At 36.4% G+C, this 27,928-nt stretch overlaps 2 protein-coding genes across 2 annotated transcripts in view; one reads left to right on the top strand and one right to left on the bottom strand.

Annotated features, from left to right (window-relative positions):
- The window catches only part of LOC575916, a 35,721-nt gene extending 14,656 nt beyond the window's left edge, over positions 1–21,065 (top strand). The window contains exons 10-27 of the mRNA XM_776279.5: positions 171–578; positions 1,478–1,885; positions 3,357–3,761; positions 4,256–4,369; positions 5,116–5,229; positions 5,993–6,106; positions 9,390–9,503; positions 10,304–10,417; positions 11,500–11,610; positions 12,243–12,356; positions 12,915–13,028; positions 13,913–14,026; positions 14,804–14,917; positions 16,030–16,143; positions 16,850–16,963; positions 18,273–18,401; positions 18,950–19,148; positions 19,852–21,065. Coding sequence (XP_781372.4) covers positions 171–578; positions 1,478–1,885; positions 3,357–3,761; positions 4,256–4,369; positions 5,116–5,229; positions 5,993–6,106; positions 9,390–9,503; positions 10,304–10,417; positions 11,500–11,610; positions 12,243–12,356; positions 12,915–13,028; positions 13,913–14,026; positions 14,804–14,917; positions 16,030–16,143; positions 16,850–16,963; positions 18,273–18,401; positions 18,950–19,148; positions 19,852–19,912 — 2,975 coding nt within the window. The 3' untranslated portion in view covers positions 19,913–21,065. The remainder of the gene's footprint in view (positions 1–170; positions 579–1,477; positions 1,886–3,356; positions 3,762–4,255; positions 4,370–5,115; positions 5,230–5,992; positions 6,107–9,389; positions 9,504–10,303; positions 10,418–11,499; positions 11,611–12,242; positions 12,357–12,914; positions 13,029–13,912; positions 14,027–14,803; positions 14,918–16,029; positions 16,144–16,849; positions 16,964–18,272; positions 18,402–18,949; positions 19,149–19,851) is intronic.
- A 4,293-nt stretch (positions 21,066–25,358) lies between these two features.
- The window catches only part of LOC589927, a 52,642-nt gene continuing 50,072 nt past the window's right edge, over positions 25,359–27,928 (bottom strand). The window contains exon 62 of the mRNA XM_030984256.1: positions 25,359–27,827. Within this exon, the coding sequence (XP_030840116.1) occupies positions 27,749–27,827 (79 nt within the window). The 3' untranslated portion in view covers positions 25,359–27,748. The remainder of the gene's footprint in view (positions 27,828–27,928) is intronic.

The raw sequence follows: 27,928 nt of genomic DNA, 5'->3' as shown, positions 1-27,928 counted from the left end.
TATTCTTCTATTTCCTCAAAATTAAAGAGCGTAGAGAGGGCCAATCGGATTCTCAAAGTGATATACCTGTAAAACCCCCCTTTAGCTTTCTGGATCTACAATGTCTGCACACATAAAACGAAGATGGAATATCAAACGACTTTGTTCTGTTTGCCTTAAAAAATAAACAGGTGTTGAAATATCATCGACATCAACAACTGTGACTGGAAGCGTAAACGACGGACAGAGCAACAATGTGCCCTTTTCGATCACCCTCAACCCAAATAGCAACGGCGGTACTGCTGTTGGAACCGGACTCTGGATGATCACCGCCTTCGCTAGCGCAAATTCCGACGGGTCTGGTTCTCGATATGACGCAAGCACTATCAATCTTTCCCCTTCACAAGCTGGAACAACGTTAAACTATTTTTCTTCGGCTTCAATCAGTGGATTGACTTACCCTCTGGACTTGAGCAATGGCCCAGCGTGCTCTATGTTCTCATACATCTGTACCGAGGTGGTAAGGGGAACAAGCCCATCACCTGACTTCACGTTGACACCTACAAGTATCATATCGTGCACCCCGGTTGACTGCAGTGGTAAGAATATTGTTTGGAGATACATGTCTAAGCCCGTCAAAGTGCAGGTCAATATCTATATACAGTATGTTAGAACACGTTTGAATATTGTGGAGATGTCGTATAACAGTGGTTCATTCACTTGACCCTTAATCCAAGGCTTGAGGGTTCGAATCCCAGCCTGGCGCCAACGTCCTTTGGCTAGACATTAACCCGTAATTGCCACCTTCCACCTAGGTAAAAATGGGCGACTGGCAATTGCTCAGATAATGATGAATGCAGGGCCCCCAGGAAGAATAGCATTGATGCTGGTGTGGCTTCCCCGGGTTAACAACATTACATTCATCATTAGAGGGTGTAATGAAATGAAAATAACTCATATTTCTTCCTTCTGTTTAACTATATCCGTGAACCCAAATGAAAATAACTCATACGTCTTCCTTCTGTTTAACTATATCCGTGAACCCAAATGAAAATAACTCATACGTCTTCCTTTTGTTTAATTATATCCGTGAACCCAAATGAAAATAACTCATATGTCTTCCTTCTGTTTAATTATATCCGTGAACCCAAATGAAAATAACTCATATTTCTTCCTTCTTTTTAACTATATCCGTGAACCCAAATGAAAATAACTCATATGTCTTCCTTCTGTTTAATTATATCCGTGAACCCAAATGAAAATAACTCATATTTCTTCCTTCTGTTTAACTATATCCGTGAACCCAAATGAAAATAACTCATATGTCTTCCTTCTGTTTAATTATATCCGTGAACCCAAATGAAAATAACTCATACGTCTTCCTTCTGTTTCCGTGAACCCAAATGAAAATAATCATAATGTCTTCTTCCCTTTTGTTTAGGTATAACCATAAACCAGAATGAAAATGATTCTGATATCTTCTTCCTTTTGTTCTCAGGTGTCCTCATCATTTCATCGTCCCTCTCTGCTCCATCATACGTGCTCGAAGGAGAGAGTAATACCGTGGATTTGTCTATCTCGCTTACTTCTGATCCCACCGGTGGTAGCGCCACTGGTACAGGACTGTGGAAGGTTACAGCATTTGCCAGTTCTGATTCGCAAGGGAATGGCCCACGATATGATTCCCAAACTCTCACTCTGAGCACAACCCAGGGAGCAACACCTCTGAATCCAGGAGTACCAGCTACCATCAGCGGACTATCGTATGTCTTGGACACGCGGAATAGCCCCACTTGTTCCCAGTTTGATTACATTTGCGTGGAGGTAGAGAAGGGGGACAACCCATCACCGGACTTTCAGTTGGAGCCTACCACCACCACCGCATGTACCCAGGTTGACTGTAGAGGTTAGTAAAATATTCTTGAACCATATCTGTTTGTTGTATGCCTCGGCCCACAGGAAGTGGAACTAGAGGCATTACGTCGTCAGGGTTCAGTCTATCACACTTTCTTCTTATCGCATATCTCAAGAACCATTTTAGATATGAACTCCAAACTATATGTATGTATCACCGTAGGATTGAATAGCTTTTGGGGTAGGTAGGTCAAAGGTCAAATAATAGAGGTCAGTTTCCATAAAAATGTCAGTGTTTTTTTTTGCTTCATTATAATGTTGTTTCAACAACTATTTGAGCCATGAAGTTAATAAATTGCTACTAGTAAGCATCAGGATATTGAGACGAACTTATAGGAGTTTGTGGTAAGTAGGTGATATCATGAATGTCAGTTCCAAAAAAAAAAAATTATTCTCCTTATCCTAATATTTTAAGAACCATTTTATTAAAAGTTCAAACTTTGTTTTTTATGCACCATGAGTCAATGAACTGAATAGATTTAGTGATAATTTGCATAAAGATCAAAGGCCTCTAAAGTTAGAGAACACGAAGACATATGTGAGTTTTCAGCCTCATTGTTATTAAATCTCAATAACTATTTCAGGTATGAAGTGTAAACTAGCTCTAAAAATGCTCCACCATGAGTCAATGGATCATGAAACTTCGGAATAATATGTTAAAAGATCACTAAATTACATAAGATGTCAATCTTTAAAAAGAAAATTCCTCTCAATCAAGTTTAGGTGAGAAGCCACAATGGCTCAGTGGTAGAACAGTGTGTTTGTACCGGGGAGGTCCTGGGTTCGAAACCAAGTCCATGCGCTAGTGCCCTTTTTAAAGGCCTTTATCCTCACCACCAAGTCCCTCGTAGAGGACTTAAAGACGTCGGTCCCTGGTTGCCTACTAACTGGCATACACATGCTGCCGAGGAGACATGATTCAGGTGTTCAAGTTGATGCAGAACATTGACAGGTTGGACTCTACCCAATTCTTCACACCTGCAATCAATTCAACAACGAAAGGGCATGCTTTCAAACTGACCAAACCCAGGTGCAACACCAAACTCAGGCAAGACTCATTTAGCCACAGGGTCCTCAACGACTGGAACTCCCTCCCTGATTTGGTAGTATCTGCAACCTCGGTAAACAGCTTTAAAGCCAGACTTGACAAACACTGGAAGAAGGAGCAATATCATTCACCCTTCTCCCAGTTGACACTCCAGTTATGACAATCCTGATATGACCCAGCAAGCAAGATACAGATGTAAAATGACTATGGTGCAAGACCCGGAAGCTGGGACATCCCCCCTTGAAGTTAGACCTGGAAGCTTGGCAGCTGGAGACGGCTTTCTTCCAGAAGCTTTGGTATTCAAGGTATTCAAGGTATATTCAAACAAATCATCCAATCAAACAAAATCACGATCACATGAATACGTTGAGGTTATCACCAGTTTCCTAATCCCTCGTCTTTCTTCTCGATGTAGGTGTGGATATCAGCCAGTTATCGATAACTCTGGACAGCAGCGAAGTTTTCCATGGTCAGACCAACAACGTCATAATGGATATCTTGGCTACAGCAAACGGTAACTATGGTAGCATTTCGGGAAACAACCTGTGGGTCTTAACAACATGGCTCAGCAATAACCAGCTTGGCAGTGGGAGAATCGAGGAGGACAACCCAACCTTGAGGTCAGACTTGGTGACTTTACCCGTTAATTCCGGCCAGACTGCGGTATTCATGGACGTGAACTACTTACTGGACCTCACAGTATCTCCCACGTGCAACCAATTTAGTTACGTCTGCGTTGAACTTGCGAGGAACCCTGGGGCTTCTGTTGACTTCGAGCTGACAGGCGACCTCATGGCGTGCACTCCCCTTACATGCACAGGTATGTTCATCTTCAAAATGTATTCATTCACTGATCATAATGTGGATGAAAATCTGCCGAAGGCTGTTTTTACTCTAGCACACACATACGTATTAAAAACACACACATTTAGAAACTATAGATTAAACATGTACTTTCACACTCATTAATATTCTGAACCTTTTATGAATCCAATTGTCATCCGAAGAATCCGACGAATACAATTGTCAAAAATTAGGGGAAAAACATACTCTAAGAATATCACTGGACAGAAAATACTAAAAACTTACTTCAAGAAGGATTGATAAACTTCAAATTTTATGATACAAATAGAGAGGACTTAAACCGTCGTCCCCTGGTTGATTACTTACAAGCATACGCATGCTTTCTTCGCAGTCAGGTAAAACAAACCATCAAACTAGTCATAAATACACGTCCTTTATTATAAGTGTCTTCGGAAAGACAACGTCTGGTATCACCTTACCGATTCTTTTTCACTCTTGCATTGTTTTTAGATATCGATGAATGTGAAAGCGGTCCTTGTATGAATGGAGGAACATGTAACGACCTTGTCAACGGATACACATGCAACTGTCGTGCAGGATTCACTGGTGTTTTCTGTCAGATTAGTAAGTTTTGATCAACTGAACTTCAGTACATAACTAATAAAAATAGAAGCTATATAGAAATATAGAAATTCTGTAACTGCTTTAAAATTGCACTTGTAGAAAATTTAAAGTAGATTATGTTTTTATTCTTCATTTTGCTTGCTTGCTCGATGCCTTGTCTCTTCCAGACTTTGGCGATCTACTTCTATTTGTGGTTCTTCATAATGTGACGTTACTTCTATTACCAGTCGGTCCATTGAACTCATCCATGTATTTGGTGCACTGTCTCCCTCTGCTGCACTTTCCCTGTCCGTATCCTGTTTTATGGACTTTCTGTTCTCATAATTCATGCCCAACAAACTGGAGTTGTCTCTTCCTCATAATGTTAAGAAGAGATCTATCGACACATGCCTTATTTAGCACTTCTTGGTTTGATGATTGTTCAGTCCAAGGTGTCCTAAGCATTCTTCTTAAGAACACATTTCTGCTTCTTGAATCTGCCGTCCAATGATTTTAGTACCCGGATTTCATATCAAATTCTCAAGGGGTATGGATACTTTAGTATTAACTGTATTTCATCCGTTGAACTTTTTAAAGACAGAAATATTTGTTTTCGTATTGTCTTTATATTCATAACAATTTTGCCATTTTAAACGAAAACAACCATTGTTATTCTTGTATGAATGAGCAAATAATTCTGATGACTGTATTTGCTATCCCAATGCTAATGTTTGGAGAAATATTTATCGAAACTATTTTTTTTACAGATATCAACGAGTGCTTGAGCGGTCCTTGTCAAAATGGTGGAACCTGTTTCGATCGAGTTAACAGCTACATGTGTCAATGTGTGCCTGGCTTTACTGGAAGCAACTGCCAAATTGGTAAGATTACAATATATTAAAATAAATCTAAATATGACTTTTAAGTGCACTCATCACTTTAACAAATCTTGCTATGTATGTCACGGGTTCCGTTTCGCTATACTATACTCTAAATATGAGCGTCTGATATAACCTTTATTAAGAAATATTGCAAGTTTAAGTACACTATCAAGTTACATAAGAGTGACTTGTTCATATATTGGTCCCTGCACTCGTTCGCGTTCGCATATAACATCGCCCGCCGAAAACCCAAGTCCGACTTAGGTTCCGTGCGTTTAACTTCAGTTCCGTTGTATATTATCCTTTATTTACTTTATACCCCTTAATCGTTGGCCCATATATTACCACAGATAATTTTCAAAAGGTTGATTATACACATTCTAACTTTTAAAAAGCCTGCATGTCTTATTTTCATGTAAAAAAAACGATTGGGATAAGTAGTTTACTGTTAGAGGGAGTAACACAGTGACGCCTTCAAAGAAAACCATAAATATCTTGGTGGTTAGATAATTTTTTTCAGGATATTTTGTATATTAGAGGGTAGGTACAGTAAAGAAATATACAAAATTGCATTTCATACAAAAATTGAGCAGCTTTTTCATCAACCGGCTCACTTAGAGGGTATTAATCTCCATTATCAAACCAGAAGAAAAACAGTGGGATAAGAACGCACTGAACTTCATTTAATATTTGGTAAGTCGCATAAGGAAATAATATAAAAGTCAGTTCGTTTGTCCAAGATGTTTGCGTTTTTCTTTTGCAGACATCAACGAATGCCTCAGTTTCCCATGCCAGAATGGTGCAGCGTGTAGCGACCTGATCAATGCCTACTCATGCGCATGTCTCCCTGGGTATACAGGACCCCGTTGTGACACAGGTGAGTTCCGGGAGCTGTTTCACCAAGATCCGAAGTCGAACTTAAATCTAAGTTAGATTTAAAAGTTATGGAGAGTCTTTGTAGCTTTAAAATAAAATATATTCAAAAGCAAAAATTCAAGTATTTCAGACTTTTTATAACTTCCACATCTAGAACCTTTCAATCTCCTTGATAATAGAACATGTGAATGATTTGAATCAACATTTTATGCCTTTTAAAATAACTTTAACAATTTTTTTTTATAGATGCTAGCGGCTTTCCATAATTTTTAAGTCCAACCTAGAGATAAGTTTAACTTAGAATCTTTGTAAAACACCCCCCTGTTACATATATGCAGCCATTTATTCCCATTTTAAAAATCATGTAATGTATTCCTTGAATTATATTGCATGCATATATTTCTAATTTTAAGTAGATGTAAGTATTTCTTGATAGCCCAATAAACAAAATCACGTGAAAATCACGTCAATATCAAGGTATCGACTTGAGGAGAGTTACGTTCTTAAAACACCTGACATTTACGTAAATGTGTTAATACGTTTATTGCACTAGGTAACTTAAAACACACGTACACTAAATCACGCAATTGTCACTGCAATATCACCATTATAATAACGTGATTATCCCTACCTTGAAGACCATGGTTTGTAAACCTAATACTCCCGTGTTTGTTTGGTTATGAAATTACATCTTCATAAACGAAATTATCGCGTCACAGAAACACGTGAAGCGTTAGTGATAGTTTTAGTCAAAATATCTCCATGAAATTCACGTGAATATTACGAGGCTGAATTGAGATGAATCATGTTCTTCATTCACGTGAAATTTACGTCGAAGAGGAAGTATGTTACTGTAACCCGCGTTCAACCCAATAATTATGCAAATGTTACACAATAAATGAACCAAAATAATAATAATCATCCCGTTTCTGAACATCGTGTCTTGGATCTTCCATAATTACGTCCATGCGCGCCGGAAGCAGTTTGTGGTTAGAGGGGGTTGGGGGAGGGGGGGGGGGGGTGGTTGCAAACATCCCAGAAGAGAAAGCTAGTTGCAACTGGTCCTGTTGATGAACCATTTAATGCCAACTGGTAACCCTGGAAATTGAAATGGGCTAAATGATCCATTTGATCCAGGCCAGTTAGAATTCAACTGGTCTAGCTGAGCCATTAGAACCATTTGGTTAACTTCCAACCAGTTGAACAGCAACAATACTTCAATACTGATACGTCTGTATTTCCAATGTAAAGGCATTGGTAATAAGTTGACTTACATAATTTAATTAATCGTGAAAAAAAATCGTATACTTGTACTTTATTGAAATTATTTTAGGTCATAGTTAATGTTTCCCTTATTCATGTTTAACTAAATGTAATTTATACGAAGTAGTGAAATGTCCTAATAACTGGTGATTTATATCTGTAGTATTTTCGAAATGAATTGCATATAACTAAATCATCAGTAATTAAGAAATATGCTGTAAATTCAGATAAATTGTTTAAAAAACATAGATCTGCACGCACCCCATATTCAATATGCAAATTAATTGGTGTCAGCTGGTTCAACTCGAAATATGCCAACACTCAGTCATCAACCGGTGCAACTGGAAATATGCACGCTCCAGTTATCAACTGGTGCAATGAAAATTTGCCAACAGTCAGTTATCAACTAGTGAACATAGAAATATGCCAACAGTCACGGTATTATCACCACGACACTTAAATGGTAACTGTGAAACCATCAAGACACCCAAGAATAACTCATTTTCACACCTGGAAAACACGGAATACCCAGCTTATATAAATAATCCGTTTGAGTCACGAGATCATCACCGCGGAACTGCTGGCAACGTTGACTACCATTTAAATAGGTGTTTTAAGACACCTAATTATGACTAATTATTCATACCTAAAAGTCACATATGCCCAGCTTAGATTAATATTCCGTTTGAGTCACGAGATCATCACCGCGGAACTGCTGGCGACTTTGACTACCATTTAAATAGGTGTTATAAGACACGTAATAATTACTAATTTTTCACACCTAAAAGTCAGGTATGCCCAGCTTAGATTAATAATCCGTTTGACTCACGAGATCATCACCGCGGAACTTATGGCAACTTTGACTACCATTTAAATAGGTGCTTTAAGACACCTAATCATGACTAATTTTTCACACCTAAAAGTCACGTATGTCCAGCTTAGATTAATATTCCGTTTGAGTCACGAGATCATCGCCGCGGAACTGCTGGCAACTTTGACTACCATTTAAATAGGTGTTTTAAGACACCTAATAATTACTAATTGTTCACACCTACATATCACGGATTCACAACTTAGATTAGTAATCAGCTTGAGCCACGTGATCATAACCGAGAAATTTATGGTAACTTTGAAACCATTTAAAGAGGTGCGTAAGACACCTCCGAATTACTAATTTAATATAACCAGAGATTTACGGAGAGAACAATAAGACGATTAGCCGGTGTAAGTAACGTGATTATTACCATCAACCTTTGATAACCTGTGAAACCAATCGATAAAGGTGCTTATAAGACCAAATAATTACGTATTTATCGCCACCATCGGTTAACGGACAAAAAACTCGTTGCTTGGTCAAGTGGTTATTTGGTCATAAACACTTGATTTACAGAGGTAAGTGGAATCACGTTACTCCAATCGCGTGATAAACTGGTGGTTTTTAGGTTAGATGAAAACGTGAACAGGAGTACCTTTTTTGTTTAAATGAAGGCACGTGTCGATAACGTTTAAATCTAGTTCAAAAGGCACTATACTTTAAAATCACTTAAAATACACTCCCAAAAGAGGTTACTTTTTAGTGTTCTGTTTATTGGGAGAGATAAAGAGTTTTGTACGTAGAAAGACGCATTCTGAAAAATAGATGGAATATAATAACCATTACCTTTCAAAGAGGTGAACACTAAAAATGAATAAGTCTGAGATACATTCATAGAAGGGAGGGGGGGGGGGGGTTCAAAATTTTAGGTGGGTGACCCCTCTCCCCTCCGCCCCCTCTCCACATGAGAAGAAATTTTGAAAAACAAGCCATAGTGGGGATAACACGATACCCTTTAGAATCGTGATAGGGGGAGGGGGGGGGGGGGGATTCCCGAGCGTGTAACAGTATCTTACCTATTAAGCAAGGCAACATCAACCACTTCACAGCTTAATATGCATAATTATGTTAACGATTCGTGTTATATCAAACGAACTTGTAGAACTACATGTACATTATTGTGGCCGTATTTTATTCTGAAAACCAGATATCAACGAATGTAACAGTTCCCCTTGCCAAAACGGAGGTACCTGCTCAGACTTCGTTAACCAATACCAATGCCAGTGTATCCTTGGATTTACTGGGACCAACTGTGAAACCAGTAAGTATTCGAAGTTCAAATAAACTCCGTCATATAGGATACTATACTAATGTGGAGCAGGTCATGTTGTGTTGCATTGGGAGAGATTGAAGGGAAGGCTTAGTTTTGGTACAGATGCAAAATGATTTGATAGATTTCTCATTTTGTTGTCAGTCAGTTTGGATGCTATACCATGAAAAAGATTGCTTTTCAAATGCTCTCACATTCAAATAATGATGAGATGAAATGTGCGTGTTGTCCCATATACTAAGTTCTGTGTATCAATATATGCAGTATTCAGCAAGATTAATTGATATTTCGATCATTCCAAACTTAAAGTGTATTTCAGTTCGTATGTACTACATACCCAACCTTTCTTAACTGCTTCCATACAGTTTCTTTTAGTTAATCATCACACGACCAGTACTCAAGCCTTTCTTTGAAACTTACTTTCTTCGTTCGAAACAATTTAGCCCTAGATACCAATTCAAGCTAGTGGTACAGGAAACCCAGCTCCGCTAGATGCGAAATGGAGTTGTTTGTAGCTGCACCTAGACAATGTAGTTCATTTAACCTGCAATATATATATACAGATCCACACCATATCTGCCTACAGTAGGACTATACACCCAAGGTAGACTGAATCTACATGTAATAGGAAGAACAAGGATATCCATCTGGATAGAAGGGATATAGTATTGCAACAATGTTGTAAATTAAAAAATGAAAAATCTCAACATAATCTGTTGTTATACATTACTGCGTTGGAACATTTTATATCCAATTCACTGGAATTGAAATGTTTTTTTTGTGCACCACAGATATTAACGAGTGTGCCAGTATTCCTTGTCGTAACGGAGGGACATGCACCGATTTAATCAACATGTTCACCTGTGCATGCCAGCCTGGGTTCACCGGCACCTATTGCGAGATCGGTGAGTTTTAAATATACAGCATATTATTAGGTTGGGGGCATGTTTAAATGTCCACTTCCGCACGTACAATAATGAAATCATCATAACTTAAATGGAAGTAATGTAATATCAGAGAATTACTTACCTCAAAACCATAGAAAGTTTACCATGATCTATGTACAATATCCCATTCCCAGAACACTTCGATAGTGAAATAAAAAATTGCATGTTCACATCAACATACTGTTATGTTGATTCTTGTTGTAATAATGAATATCAATAAAGATATTTGAAATGCTTAAAAAGAAATATGTAAATTGTGAAACAGTATGCTTAATTTTTGTGATGTTTCTCTATTGCTTCGCTCCAAAAAGATTAAAATTATGCTACATCGGTCTTTAGTTTCCCTAAATATCCAGAATAGGCCTTTAGGTGTGGGCGGGGGAAGGGGGGGGGGGGCTATATGCCGTCCGATCGCAGCTTTGCAATATGTTTTGCATGCCCTTTGTGACAGAGCTCAACGAATCGACTGATATTATTGTTCTCACTGTTTAGAGTTATGATAACATTATGAAGGCTGCTTCAAAGTAGCATTACGAATATCAGTTGTTATTCTTAATGAAAAGAAGGATCTCCTTAACGCCCCCACTGTGCGTTAATTAGAAACCACTGCCGAACTATGCTCTGCGCATGGGCAGGTTAAGGTCATTTGTACAAAACTGTAAAAACATATCCTGAAGAATGAAAGTTATGTAATCGTTATTGATATCAATCTAGGGTACATTCTAAGATGCGCAGGTGTAAGCATTCTTTTCAAGAGGGCAAACGAAATGTGTACATGAAGCACCTCAATCATTTTGGTAGCGATTATTCTAAAATGCACAAAGTACAACTTCTACATACTGACCAAAAAATAATCTGTGGATATTTAGAGTTTATACGTATATTTGCTATCTCCGAACAAGATATACTGTTCAGAAATGTTAACAAGAAAAGATGCAGTGGATATTGTCGTTATATGTAAACGATGAAATACTCTAATCCGATTGCATTGAAATTGATCATTTTCTCCGTATTTCTTCCATTTTTTTTTATTCATGCAGACATCAATGAATGCAGCAGCAACCCATGTTCGCAGGGAAATTGCATTGACAGAGTTAATGCATACGAGTGTGTCTGTTTCGCTGGTTATACAGGAGTAAACTGTGACATCAGTAAGAGAACTCAGAGGCATTTCTTTTAGTAGGAGTAGATCCAAGACTTTGTATGGAGCGGTACTTGTGCCTAAAAAAAATCTGACCCTCCTCCTCCTCCCCACAGAAAATAAATCATCACGTTTTAAAGCCACTTTTGGGGAATTACATTTCGACGGACACCGAAATATACTAAGGGGACATATTTTTCTCCTACAATTGAACGTCTGCAAGATTGGATTTTTAACAGGGGACGTAGGCCAGTTGTGCTCACCCCTATATTCTCCAGTAAAGAGTGGAATATTTTGAATAGGAGAGAGTCGTGTTACTAAAAAATACATTTTCATACGAGTGTGTACGAGGTAATACAAATTCATGATAATAATAGTTGGAATTATGTAGCACTTTGTCTTGAGGATAAAAAGCACAGAATATAATGAGATGTTAATGGTGAAGAAAAAAACACTGACAAAATATGTAGACATCAAATGAGAACTGGTCATGCATATTGTCAAGACCACATTCTAGGAAAAAATCGATCTGGTTCAATCGGATATTTTATTAACCGTTTTTCCATTTCAAAGATAACGGTTTTTTGAAAACCTCGATATCCCCGAAAATATTTACACGCCTTCTACTCTTTACACGTGCAGATATTAACGAGTGTGCTAGCAGTCCCTGCCTGAACGGAGCACAGTGCGTCGATGAGGTGAACATGTTCAGATGTGTTTGCGTACCTGGATTCACCGGAGTACTTTGTGAAACTAGTACGTTCATATTCCCGACCATAACTCTCATGATCACGATTCAAGAACAATCATTGATTCTCTTTGAATGATTTAAATAATCTCTTTATTCAACATAACAATTTAATCAAAGTAACACGTATGAGCATATTGAAGAAGAAAATCTGCTTGATATTCACTGAGATGTTAGTGGTGATTGTAAAGGAGGAAAAAATGCTGAGCTCGGTATTAAAATGTTCTTAAATGAAGAAAAAAACACTGCTACGTATATTAACAAAAATATCCCGCAATTACTGATACATTCTGTCTTAACTTACGTTGAGAAATAGCAATAGTAGAGTAAATGTTTTCCCTACTAAGTCATTCATCGACCATGAGGATAGGAAAGGAAGTTGTATTTTCGATGAACAAACATAATAAACCCACCATAATTTTCATTTTCAGTTGTGTTACTATTTTTTTTTTATATTAAAGCATGAATTCTGAATGTGTAGACCTTGATATTTGGTTGCTGAAAAATGTATCGGAAATTATTAAATGAAAATATTTGAAATCTTTACCACTCATTTTTTCCATAAGATATCAACGAATGCCTGAGCGGACCTTGTCAGAACGGAGGAACGTGTAATGATCAAGTAAATCAGTATACCTGTGCTTGTCAATCAGGATTCACGGGAACCTGGTGTGAAATTAGTAAGTACTAACTTACATATAGTAATAATGATAGTAATGTTATTAATAATAACAATACCAAAAATAATTATAATGATAATAATAATAACAATACCAATGATAATTACTTTTTATCACAACCACCAAGGGCCTTTTCACCAAATTACAGTAGAGTATACTTATTTATAAGCCGCTCTAAACAAATCTATATTAGGATTAGAAGTAGGAGAGGTAACATTAGTAGTGAGTGAAGTAGTAGTAGTAGTAGTAGTAGTAGTAGTAGTAGTAATAGTAGTTTGATGATGATGATAATGATTATCATTTTGATTTTTTATTATTAATATTATTATAATCATTTTTTATTATTGTCATTAACATCATCATCATCATTATCATAGTAAATTCTTACTTCGTACACATAGTTAATCAGTGCACTATTTAACCTGGAAATAAATCATATGGATATTCCTTCCGTCATAACATCTTTCCTTCAAAATTACACAAGTGATATTTTTCCTTCGTAAGAAAATAACTCCAAACTATACCATGACCTGTACATAAGAGCACACAAGCCCTGCCGGAAAGGAAAGTCTCACATACAATGAGATCACTTACAAATGTTATGGTGTTGATCATGGGAAAACACTGCATGAAGAAATGTTACACCATGAAGCCACTGAAAACCCCAAACAGTCGTTACATCACAGTATGTCCTCAGAGTGGACTGTGGATGCTGTCATAATACATGACTGTGTTAAAAGCGTTTTGGCACTGTTTCATACTGTTAGACACTATCTCGGTGGTGTTTATTTTGAAAAGAAGTGTAAAAACAGAGGGGGGGGGGGGACTGGGCTGCAGTACTTGATCAACCAAGCAAATGATATGATATCTCTCTTGTGTTATAGATATCAACGAGTGTCTAAGTGGGCCATGCCTTAATAGTGGTACCTGTTTAGATGGAATCAACAGATATACATGTCAATGTGCTCCTGGCTTTACCGGTCTCTTCTGTCAAATAAGTAAGTCCAAAAATGTTCATTCAATATAAATGTTGAAACAAAAGCCATAAAGCATAAAATATGTAGATTTGTGACCACGATTCTCATGTCCCTTGAGAGACCATTATATTTAGAGCAACCAGTGGCATGTACGGCCTGCCATAGTTCAAATACAAATTAACTCGATCTTAGTCCTAGTAAAACCATCCCCCAGGTTTAATGTCACTCTTCAAAGTCATATACCACGTTATGTTGCGTGTGTATATATACATATATAAATGCATCAGCTCAATAAGCATTTGATAAATGTTGACTTTTCGAATGCTATCTGTCAAAACAATTAAGTAGAAAATGTGTAATTGCTAAGTAAAAACGACATGAAGATGAGGAGTACCGTTTTATCTGGACTCAACAGTAGAAGATATATTGCTATACAAACGTATACAGTATATATATCATATGTATCATAAAAGTCTTGTTTTCAAATCATTACGGCTTTGATTACATTATTTTGTTCAAATGCACTTCGTGATAATTTCTTGGATGAGAATAAAGTAGTTTTTCCCGTGATATCAAATTTTATTTAGCCGAACTCGAGCTGGATCATGTGACATATATATATATATAATTTATTTATAAGAGAGGGAGAGACAGAGAGAGAGAGAGAGAGACAGAGACATACGTAGACAGACATACAGAGAGTAAGAGGGGAACGAATAGAGATAGATAGAGAAAGAGAGAGAGAGAGAGAGTACTCACATTATATGAAATACAAATCAATGTTTGATTTTTATACAGATATCAACGAATGCGCCAGCGATCCTTGTCTGAATTCAGGCAATTGTGTGGATGGAGTGAACATGTACGTTTGCCTATGCACATCAGAATGGACGGGAAACAGATGCGAAATTAGTAAGTAGTAACAGGCGTCAGGGGGAGAGAGAGAGAGATTACAATGAATTTGGATCGAATTGAATTGAAATCTCTTTACAGGGTCAAAATACAAATACCTGTAGGATACAATTCTTACAATCATATTAAGTACACATGTGTTAGAAAGTGAGAGAAAGACATAATAATATATGATAGATACTTGAGTTGAGTAAAAATAGGATATTACAGTGTAGGAATAACATGAGATGAGTATACTTTCAAATAAAATAAAAAAATCATAATTTTTAGTAGATTGGGTTTTAAGAAGGGGCCTACCTAGTGAATAAAAGTTTACATGTTTTTAAGAAACAAAGACAGAGAATGCAACTACTTGGACAACCATTGCAGACAATCCTAGCACTTATGATGTATATGTTCGACGTAATCTTCAGTTCCGGTAACAACAGAATTCAGGAAAGTCACAGATTCAAAGCAAACATACAATAATTGTTCAAGGCTACACATAAATGAAATGCCAATCGCCAAATGAATTTGGTGGAAGTAAAATAAAGAATACCTAAGTAATGAGCTATTGAAAGTTATAAAATCGAGCTAGGCAGCCTGACCATATGTTCAGAACTTAAGCATGCTATCAGTGAATGTGTTATCAGAAGTTTCTTTCATTTTGTGGGATGTTCCGAACAACTAAACGAATGCATGTATGGTAAACAATTCTGGGCCCCGTCTAATGTAGAGTTGCAAATGATTCGAATCAATAGCAATTTGGAAGTTAAACTCCTATCGCCTAAGTACACATTGCGATTAATTTTGATTTGCGAATGTTTTGAATCTATCGCAACTCATATATATATATATATATATATATATATATATATATATTAAATACAGGACCCGGATCTAGCAATCATTCAGTTTACCGTGTAAAGTAGTTATATAAGTAGAACTACAATTTAGCTTCATATTTCTTTGTGTGTTTTTAAATATTTCTAAAAAAATATTTTTCAACATATTTCATTTTTAGATATTTTTTTTACACAGTAAACCATCCCAATTTGGTAATTTGACTGCAATATTTTTCTTGTAAACTTTGAATTGAACTGAGTGAATTGATTAACCGTGATATCTCGTAGGTCTAAATGCATGCCGCAGTAGTCCCTGTCAGTATGGAGGAACTTGTGTGAACACGGGCACCAACTACATTTGTGAATGCAACCCTGGATATGCAGGAATCAACTGCGAAATCGGTAAGTAGTTATTGGCGTATCCAGGTGTATACAATGAGGGATGAAAGCTCAAATTCATTGGCCATAGTTTAGGAAATTGGAAACTACTATTCTAGTGATGGCATGAGCAATGACTTGCTGTAATAAGCCACTTCAGAGATTTATGTTTACGAATTACCCCCAAACATCCACAGCTCTTTTACACATGGAGGTTTCCCATTTTATGCTTTTCAGAAAATTCACTGCCAAAGTGCTGGAGGTGTTCCGTGAATACCGAATGTTCGCCCTCTTGAAAAGCTATCTTCGAATCAGAATGTATCGCCGGTGCATAAATACATAATGATTGCAAAACTTCCACGAAAACATATCTAGCAGTTGTTTCGAAGGGTTCTACAGTTTTGCACAAATGACTTTGATCTGCCCATGCGCAGATATTATCTACACAGTGGCTTATATCATAATGTCATTGCAGTCTCTACTTTTATGTCACATTACAATTTAGTGTTGGCCATTGAGTAAAAGTAAAATAGACTATTTCCTTGATTATGTTGAATAAAGCTGAGATTTGTCTAAAAGAAGTGAACTTAAGATTTAGACACTGATTAAATGTTTTTCCATATTATTCCAAACAAGCGCTTAAAAAACGCATATTTGGCATTCTTGTATATCAATATTGAATACGTAATTTTGCTATGAAGGTCTAATAATCATTTCATTCTGCTCACAGACATCAATGAGTGTTCCAGCCTGCCATGTCTGAATGGAGGACAGTGTATCGATGGAATTGCAATGTTTACGTGCCAATGCCAGCAAGGATTTTCAGGAATGTTCTGCCAAGATGGTAAAAGCAAAATCTTTGTTAGTAAAATAGGAACAGTAGTCTCGTGCTATGGAGGAAAAAATGTCCCCACTTTTCTTGATCTCTTATTGATACTTAATATGTCGGCGTTCCCATTCAAGAGTTACTAGAATGTGTATGTGTGTGTGCAGTGGAGTACGCAGGATTTTTTTTTTCAAGGGAGGGGTTTTAACATTTTGAAATCGGGCCAAATTTTGCAACGGGGGAGGGGGTAAGAGGACATTTATGTTTTTTGGGTTGGTCCAGAAATTTGAAAAATTGACCGATCGACATTCCGTTCCTTTGGGGGGGGGGGGGGGGGGGGGGTAAGGTCTCTTTTTTTTGGTCATCCATTAGGATTTTTTTTTAATTAAATAAAAAAACCAAAAGGGCGGAGGGGGGGATTTTGTCCCGAAAAACATACACATTAAAAAAACTCAAGGGGGGGGGGGTAACCCCAAAACCCCTCCCCCCGCGTACGCGCCTGTGTGTGTGTGTGTATGTGGGGGGGGGGGCAGGGCTGGTTCTTGAGGTACGCCTGTATAAAAATTACTTGTTATTTGCACGATGCAGGTGTATAGATCAAAGGGATGAAGACGGAAATCCTTCATAGCTTGCCAACCTCCATAACATCGTCAAAATAAATTAATTATGCAATTAGTGATGCAGTTAGTACAGAAATGATAATTCATAGTGGTTAGTAATACCGTCTTTTGATTCATTACGATAAACAATCCGTGTATTATACAGACTGATGTGAAACACTAAGGCTTGTTCAGATGGGGTGTGGTAAACCGCGTGTAAAACGAATGGCAAATGCCCGCAAGAAATGAGTATTCACTGAGCTCTCTATTATAAGATACAGGAATGAGAAGCGTATCAAATTAAGTCATCATTAAACCAAAAAACGACCACCGCGGTGTGGCTGTGTCATACCCGAACGAGCTATTAATCTACCGCATAGGGATGTTAATCCAAGAGTGCTATTTGAAATACCCTTGATAGAGACCTGACATTGGTTGATAATTCCTCCTCTGCTAATGGTTCATATCACCTTTTTTTTTCTTGAGCGAAAGAAAAACTGAGGATCTGATTCAGTCAATCTTGTGTTAGCGGCCACCTCTCTATAAAGGCCACCTGTCCATAATGGTCACCTACATTCTCCCTCTCTTAGTGGAAATATATGTTGTAGAGCTTGTCTAGAAAGACAACTTGCCTACAGTGGCTTGTTTCCCTGTTTCCATTTGGTAACCTTACTAGGCTGGTTTGACTGTTTTCTGTTATGCTGATTTATTCTTTTTTATCATTTAAGTCGGATACTGTGATCTGGAAGGAGTATGGTACAACGAACTTAATGATAGGATCACCCTCACTGGCACGACAACTGGAATGCTCCTGGGAGACTACAAGGATAGCGTCGAACTTTTAACAGGCTACACCGGTAAGCTTTGTTAGAATTCAGCCAGAAATTGTAAACAAAATAATGTTTCATATGGCTGGATTTGTATTTTAAAAATGTTGATATTTACTTGCCTCATGGATTCGTTATTGGGAATCTTGTTCCAAATTGAAGGCAAATGTTAGCCTTGGATGTATTAAAAATGTATATCGAATAAGAAATATATGATATATTTCATTGTACTGAAATGATGTAGAAATTGAAGAAAAAAATGACTCTCATTTTGTGTACAAGTTCTATAATAAACTGTTACCACTGCTATCATACTTATTTTTGATGATTGTTCCCAAATAGAGTATTTTCTTTTAGCAATTTGATCATGTTCTACTGATAGCTTGGAGTTTCGACTTAGGAACATGTAGTGATAAAATTAAAGTCTGATCATTCTAGTAAACACGAAATGCAACCGAACCTACTCAATTAACGTTGGATAATCTCCACTAATTTCAAGGATAAAGGTAGAGAAAAAAATCTGGAAGTTTAGTATTCAAATTGGCAATTAATGACCCTGTACTTTAATCCATTGACAGCTGCCACTGTTGTTGTTGGATACGCCAACCGCAACTGCGACTTCCCATCCTTCGGTTTCGTCGTCACCCGGGACAACGGCTTGTCGACCACCAGTTGGTCTGGACAGTGTCACTTGTGTGATGGAGAAGAGGTACTCTATACCACATGGACCAACACTCAACGAGTCACCACGTGCGTTGAGGTCAAACGGGCAACACTGTAAGTCATTGCGATCTTAATCCCCCTCCCTCCCCTCCCCTACCCTCCCCTCCCCTCCCCTCCCCTCCCCTCCCCTCCCCTCTTTCTAACTCTTGCAACTATCGTCCCCCTCTCTCTCTCTCCCTCCCATCTTCATTTATCTTTTTCTAGCTATCTTCCTCGTGCTATTAATTTTAAATTTGAATTATTATAGCGATATTCTTTTCTTAATGGGTTGATTCACAAAAGAGGTGTGCATTTAATCAAACGGTCTAAGTCATGATTTGAAGCCCCTGAACTCAAATAAGCTTAAGACAGAAGGGTCAATAATGATATTGCCCAATCATTGGAAATGAGAACACTCTTGGACTAGGCTTATTAGGCTTTAAATCACGGGGTAAGATAAATCACTTTTGCGAGTTCAGGCATTACGTTTTATTTGGTTCTGTCCCCTAAATTAAAAAGGATTTATTTCAAATTGCTAATGCTGATCATCAGATTTTGCATTCATCAAATGAATATGATCAGGTCAATGACGAGATACCATGTTTTTCATTCTCTTCTTAATGATTGCTACATATGTGTGAGATAAATATGAATAACAGAGATGTGAAAGTACAAATGCATAATGAAAGGAAGTATGTGAGTGAATATACATAGCAAAAACAAAGAAAGAGATAAAATAATGTTAATGAATATCTGTGGCTTCTGCGTTTCTGTCCAGAATTGGCCAAGACAAGTGGACTCGCTACCAGCAGAGCACTGCACCCCGGGAGGATCCATGAGAAGCGGCTGTTGTAGGTGAAGCAGATCAACATTAAGAGCTTACCTTATTACACATATGGAAATAAATGAATGTAGATCACTAGGTGAAGGGATATCACTTTTCTATTTTTCCTAAATGTTTTATAATTTTTTTCTCTAAATAATGAATATTAAAAGTAACGTCCAAAGTTAACGACGTGAGGTTATATGGGTAACGTTTATGTTATTGAATTTCCTTTAATATAACTACTCCCCTCATCGTAATTTTGCTTATATTTGTGCTTGAAATGTCAATCAAAATTATTCTTAATTTTTTAAAGGTCGTTTTATCTTCCATTTGATATGTATTTGATACATCTTGTAATAACCAAGTATTTTTTTCTTCATCTGAGGCATATAAATATACGGAAAGGAACAGTTATTGTTTTCCTTTTTATAAGATAAACGTATAAATACATTATATTCTTTTTCCTTGCTAAATGAGCAGAGTAAATATGAATATAGAGTAAAATTATAAGGAATTTGTACCGCAAAATCGAGTAAAACCTGATGTGTGTGCTCCAGCCCATTACTTAGCATTTAGAGAGATATCAGGAAAAGACAGATTATTTGTAGTTATTATAAGTCTTTCAACTAGCTGATTTGTAGGTGTATATGTAGCAGTACTATGCAAATCTTTATATTGTGTATATACGAACAAGTCTTTCATATTTTTGTACCCCAAATTTGAATTCAAATTTGTTTAAATGGTTGGGATGCTTTTGTTCATCCTTGCAAAAGGACACATTATTGTTATCTGATTCTGTTTCGGCTTTGCGAAGAGCTTCAGCCATAATCAAGAATATGCTTTCATCGGTAATGTGTGATAAGTATCATTGGTCTCCGGCTCGTTATCGAAACAGAAAAATCTTCATAACGGAACCATTGACCCGAGTCTTTCATTAGCAAACCATTTATTTTTTTTACTTTTAAAAGTATTATCACATAAGCTAATTGTTTTGACGCAAATGTACCTTTAACAAAAAGTACTTTGATACTCACAAAACGGAATAGTGATATATGTAAACAAATTCAGTATAGGCTAAGTATTTGTTGAATGATGGTTTATCAAAATCATACCAGTGTTTATGTTTCCTTCTTTTTGGGCAGTGATTTATTAAATCATGGAACATATTTTCTGCTCACTGTATTCATTTTTTTAGCTGACAATGTATTTGCAGTAGCCTATTAAGTAAGAATGGAAATCTTAAGGGTATTTTGATCACCAAAGGAAAATGGTTAGAGAAGGATATATACTACAATGAGAAATTGGGCGCCTCACTTTAGAAGAGAAGAAAGACAAAGAAAGAGACGAAGAGAGAGAGAGAGAGAGAGAGAAGGAAGGATATATATATATGTAGATATGTAGATATTTGTAGAAACTAATGGGCTCCTTGCCTTAAATAGAAGGAGAATATATTGGAACACAGAGACAAAGAAGAAGGGAGAGAAGAGAGAGAGAGAGAGAGAGAGAGAGAGAGCGGGACAGACAGACAGAGAGAGATACAAACAAACAGATATAAAAGAATAAATGGAGAGATATGAGCACCATACGATATTTCCGGCGTTTGGGGGAAGTCACAGATGGTCTCAGAAAAAAGTAGAATATTAGAAATTATGCTGACATAATTGTTTTTCTCAGCGAAAAAGCGGAGCCTTTTGAAGTACTGAAACATGAAACTATAAAAGTAGGCATATCTTTTGCAGTGTTAATAATCAGGGGCATACGATCATCTATGTATTTGTTAAACACTATCGAAGGGGGAGCCGTCTGAAGAGAGACAAACTTAAGCTTTAGAAATATATATATATACAGAGAGAGAGAGAGAGAGAGAGAGAAAGAGAGAGAGGGAGAGAAAGAGAGAGAGAGAGAGAGAGAGAGAGAGAGAGGTGGATGTAGAGTAGAGAAACGGGGCGTGTAAGAAGCATGAAAAGACCTGGGACGGCCCAAAATAGAACGAAAACCAAAAATATTGTCGTTTATATGATTCAAAAATATTTTCACTTTGGAAAAAAGACAGACCGTTTGGACACTTCGTATATCTGCGGGGTGCGTGCGAATGGCGGTTCCCCTTCCCACCCTGAGAAAATTTAAGAGACGTGTTTGAATGCACAGAATGTTCTGGTAGTGTTAAGAAAATAGATGCATAAATGACAATGAATAAACGCATTTATAAAACACGCTTTTCATTGGGATGTCCATGAACTTGCAGGGTGAATGACGGTTTCATGAAACGTTGCCCTGGTTACTAATTATCTAATCCACCTGCTTAGAACAATGGCATCTCTATCGATAGAATCCACTTTGCACACAATAGTTGTCACTGAGTCTGTTAAACCTCTGGTCAGCTTTTGGCCTGCCAAGACAATGGTTAACGGGTCTATTGTTTTGTTTCCAGCGACATTTTACTATCAGTTGATTAAACGTTAATTGCAGGCGCTTTATTTGAACCATCGACTTCCACCCTGCTTCTTATCAATAGGTGAGAAGTGTTTACTTCTCAGTTCTGTAAGTATTTTGACGTTTCTAAAATTACATTGCGATTATATGAATGAGATGAGGTGTAAGTGTCAGCAGAATATTAAGAATATTTAGAATGTTAAAGAAATAGCAATGTGGGTTGTAAGTATTTCTTCTCCTTCTTCTTCGTCATAATCTGCCTCCTTCACTCCCGAAGATTCTTGCAGATGAAAGGTGTGTCACAAAGGGTCGTGATGTGCTGAGTGTCCAATTTAAATAAGGTGCAAGTCTTGAAAAAAAAGTTTGTCATTTTTTCAAGGGTGTGGTTCATGGGCTGTTTGTGAATTCGTTGTACGTAGAAAATGATAACAACCTACCAACCTACCAAGCTAGATCAGGAGCCTTGGGCGTCACCCATTGAAACGTGCGAACATGACAATAAGGTATTACGTAATCTGAACATGATTTTAAAAGGGAATGATATTGCCCTTGCACTTTTTTTTTTTTTTGGGGGGGGGGGGAAATAGTAGCGATCGTGTTGTAGATAAATGTATATTAGGTAAGGAGCATGTCTTGAAATAGTCTTCACATTTCAAACATATTGCTTTATAAAAGGTAGCTTGGTGGTCGACCACTGTGCAATGAAGGATCCATCACACCCCCTATTGTTTCATTAATTTTTAACCGCTCCGAAATCAGTTTTTGATGAGTGTATCAAGTACCCCGGAGAGACAGATTCAGAGCTTCTTTTATTCCAAATTCTATTCACATGTACAATGAAATCGCGCAAGCAGCATGGAGTGGGTCGTTTACGTAATGTAATCAAATTTAATGCATTCATCTTTGTTAAGTGCCTCATTTAAAACTTTCATTTACCCGTCACAAATGAATGTATTTCTCCAGTCAGAATGCAAATTGCATACATTAGTTGTTGTTAGGTGGGACAAACACTATGGCTTGCCCTACCTAACAACACGTAAGGTATGCAATTCGCATTCTGACTATTGAAATACAATTATTCCTAACAGGTGAATGAAATAGTTACAAAACATTACAGTTTTACGTAAACAAATTGAATGCATTACGAAAATGGCCTATTCTCATTTGTAAATAGTAGGCCCACGTGAGTTCCTTTCTCTTGTTTGCACCGTCTCTCTCCCTCCCTCTCTCTCCCTCTTTCTCTCTCTCTCTCTCCCCCTCTCCCTTCGCTTTCTATTATCTATTTCAGCTTACAATCATATCTGTCTATAAATGCACTTATCGTGTGACTCAATATCCGAGAGCCAGATGGTGTTTACTTTAGCCTACTTTTAGACGCCACTAATTTAACGTCCTTCTGGCTCTTTGGCACAAGACATCAATTTTTTTTCAATGTTTTCAGTGTATTTATCACCAAACTTTTGTTGTATTATTGCATGTGGACAATAATACCTGAACCTTTCATTTTGTAATAGGTATTGTTGGGAATATTTAAACATGTGCATTGGACATTTGATATTTATATGTTTGACAAGATATAATGAAGAGCTTGCCAGTAATAGGCCGTTTTCGTAATGTAACTAAATTTGATGCATCTATAGGCTATGCGGTAGTATAGTATAGTATATAAATGTGGTAACATTATGAAATGGCCTATTCATACTCTTTAGTGTGACGACTATTCATGTGTCAATAAAAAAAAATAAGTTAAGATGGTCAATGGACGGGTCAACATAAGCTTCATTTTACAAAGCGATACAATGTTTATAATTTAATTACAGACTAAAGAAGTGATCATTTGCACCTCAAGGAAATGGCAATACTCAATATTGCACTATTCTAATTTAAGCTGAATTGAGTTAAATGATATGGTCCATATTATTCTTATTCATTTAAACCTGACCATGGTCTAAGATCAGTATTTACTAAAGGATAATTTTAATAGACATCAGACTAACTTCCTTTAATAAACCCGATTTCGAACAATAGCTTGAGCCCAACGTAAGATGTAAAATTTAAAATAATACAGGCCTCTATTTGGAATAAAAATGCCCCCCTTTTCGCATGCACAGCATTTCGGGGCTGTAGAGGTTGATGAGAAAGCACTTTAGTGTTTCGTAGGGAAGTTCTACAACCTTTTCCCAATTTTTCTTTTTCTTCAATAAGACGTTAACGCTTCGGTTCACTATATTAGGCATTTGCAGATAGGATCATGGAAATCAGTTCACAATGATATCGATCATGGAAATCAGTTCACAATGATATCGATCATGCTCATGTTGCGTTAAAATTCAAGGATATATTTATATCTTTTTCTATATTTATTTCTTACCTATCGTGATGTAAATATGCCCCTCATTTAATGGGATCATCACAACTAAAAATAGATTAATGCCATTTATTCTAGAAATAGAATTAGAACATTACTCCCCGGTCTAGTTAACATACGCCATATTTTCTAGCTCTTTCTCTTTTTATACATATAATTTTTTTTTGTCTCTAAAGGAAATTGAAGAGGAATATAGGTTAACAGAATATTGTGGAAAAGAAATAATTTGAGATTTATAATCAAACTGGTCGAGAAAATTGTTTTTTTTTAATTTTTTTTTATTTTGGTGAAAATATAATTTTGTTTATGTGAATATTTTTCATCTGTAAATGTGTAACTTTTGTATGTAGATGTAAAAGTTCATTGGAAAATTTATTAAGACCTATGTTAAAATTATTTTGTTATTTGTATACAATGTTATAAATAATGTACAATTTTTCTTTATGAGAGAAATGAATAAAAACCTATGAAAACAAAAAATATTAGAACAAAATATATCAGACTGTGTGCGAAAATTTACATAATGAAGGATCCATTTACACCACGCAAAATATGAAGCATCCGTCCTTGCCCTTTATTCTTGCAGAATCTCCTTCACTGATTATACCTTTCATACACTATTCGGAGACACCGCTGATACGAAAAGTCAAACACAATGTTTCCCTTTTCCCCCACGGATTTTATTGTTTAATCATAAAACAGTGATATTTATTTCAATGATAGAAACTTAGTTTACAACGGAAACAATTGAAAAGTATGCCAAAAGAGCCCTTGAGTATCTATTATTAGAATAACATGTCGAAGAAATGAAATATGAACCAGTAATATAAACACAATATAAGTTTGAATTACTTTTCATTTGTATGTGAACAGGCTTGTAGTTTTTTTTTAGGATTGATTTAGTGCCCTCTAAATTGACGTAAACATTAGAGTGTCTTTAACTTTTACCCCTTCCAAAAACAGACGTAAAGCATATTGTAATACATGATGCAAACAAGTTGGGTATTGCTGGTTATTTTGCTAATAGCACAATTCCCTTATTCATTCTTGTAACCTATTTCAAATGTCTAAACTGATTTTCCAATTGATTTATCTATATGCCACCAGCCTGATCAAGGAGAATGGAGTCTGGTATCCCAAAACTTAAAAAACAAATATATCATTCATAGTGCGATGGCTTGGGAGATTGTTTGCTTCAGGGTTTGAATGATGATTATATTAAGCGGTTGATTGGCTGATTGATGGACCGGTTGATTGGTTGAGGGATTGATTGGTGAGTTCAGTAAGTGATTGGATGATCAGTTGATTGATTGATCGATTGTCGTTTTCTTGATTGGATGGGTGATTGATATTTCGTTGATTGGTAGATTCGTCGGGCGACATGTTTTTTAATCGGTTGGATGGTTGGTTCATTGGTTCAGTGATTGGTTATCCGATTGAAAATAAATTGGTTGCTTGGTTACATGTCTTTGGGACATTTAACTGTTTGGTAACTTGATTGGTTAATTGATTGATTGATTGATTGATTATTTTTAATCAGTTGTGTGGTTTGTTAGTGATTCATCAATCTGTTATTAATGATTTAAGGTCTTGGTTTTCTATATAAAGTAATATAAATCCTATCTTGTCTTAAAGTTGGAGTTAATCTTTTCATCTAATTTTTTTCAAGCGAAATTCAGTTATTCTTACTAAACCTCTTAACCTATACTACATTCTAATGAAAACGGAAAATAAAAATCTTATAGAAAGTTAAACTATAGCTCAATGTTTTCTAATCTTAGCTACGATGACAACCATTGTGTTATTTCCTAGTTACTATACTGTATGATACTTGATAATAATAAAGAAATAATAAAGACAGTGATATAGCTTAGAGGTTCTATCGTTAAAATGATACTAGAGAAAATAATACAACATCAATAATACGTTAGTCACACCTACAGCAGACCGGAGAAAGTTACATTACCTCGAAGGACCAAGAATTGGCCGGTCGTGAGACGGTGTTGAGTCAGATTGGTGGTGTGACTAATGTAGTACATTTGCAATTATATAACTTCAACTGCTTTTTAGGTCTAAGGATTTTCAAGAAGTAAGGAAAAACTAAAGAAACTATTAAACAATGCCAGTGACTTATCAATAATAATTAAAAAAAAACGCAATAAAGAATCCAGTGCGAAAGAAAATTAAAAAATGCAATTGTTTATTATTCATTACAGTTATTTTAGAACTTGACAGAAACCTTTAACCCAGTGATCTTATATATTTAAAAAAAAACGAAAGCAAAATAAAGTGAATTTTTTAACAACAAAACATTATGTAAATGATTTGTTGTTATAAGCTTGCATTTTAGGTAAAATGATATCATAAAGTGCAACTCCTGATATTCATGTTCAGGAATTCAAGTAGCACAGCTTGCTTGAATCCTACGATAATACATTGACAACAAAGGTGTACACGACTTCATGAGATCTCTAGTCTTGATTAAAATGCATGTTTTATACTTATTCGGATAGCTATGATTAACAAGGTGTCATCATGGACATCGGTTAAGGATTTATCTTTCATAATCATGAAAGTGAGTTCATTAAACTGGACACTGATCAATACTATGACCATATAATGTCTCATTCAATAAATGTAAGAGTTCTACAATATTTATTTTCTCTTCTTTATTCAAAGAGAATAATCAATAAAGAATCACTCGCTTAAGGGAACTAATGCGTGAAAATTTAAACCGGTTTGATAATATTCCTCTTAAAATGTGATATTCTTATGAAAGCTGACTAATCCTTTTAATTTCAATGTATTTCTTAGATTACATAACTACTTAATCCCCCCCCAGTATCCTTGAAACCTGAACTTTACTTTTATTCACCCCATTCGAGGTAAGAAAACAAAAAATAGCGTTTAACCCAACACAGGATCGTAAGTAAATGAGCAAATATTTGATTACAATGAAAACATAAATTCCTACGGCTATATTCTTTCAGGAATACGTTTGTTGTCAATGTAGTATAGAACATCGTTGCTGGTCAGTTCGGTTCGTGCTTACAACTGGGTCTTCTGCAGTTCATCGTTCGATTGCGGCCATGGGTTCTCATAGCTGTTCACAGCAGACACGCCACCACTAAAAAGAACAGAAAAGAACAAATATATAATCATGAAAGTTTACATGCTTCGCAGTTACATGTGGCGTCATAATCTGATACAAATCTTTTATTTTGCATT

The sequence above is a fragment of the Strongylocentrotus purpuratus genome, unplaced genomic scaffold (genome assembly GCF_000002235.5).
Source record: "Strongylocentrotus purpuratus isolate Spur 01 unplaced genomic scaffold, Spur_5.0 spur5_scaffold_14, whole genome shotgun sequence".
In the NCBI taxonomy this organism is placed as follows: Eukaryota; Metazoa; Echinodermata; class Echinoidea; order Camarodonta; family Strongylocentrotidae; genus Strongylocentrotus; species Strongylocentrotus purpuratus.
The sequence above is the reverse complement of the archived record's forward strand: the minus strand, read 5'-3'. Positions and strand labels throughout refer to the sequence as shown.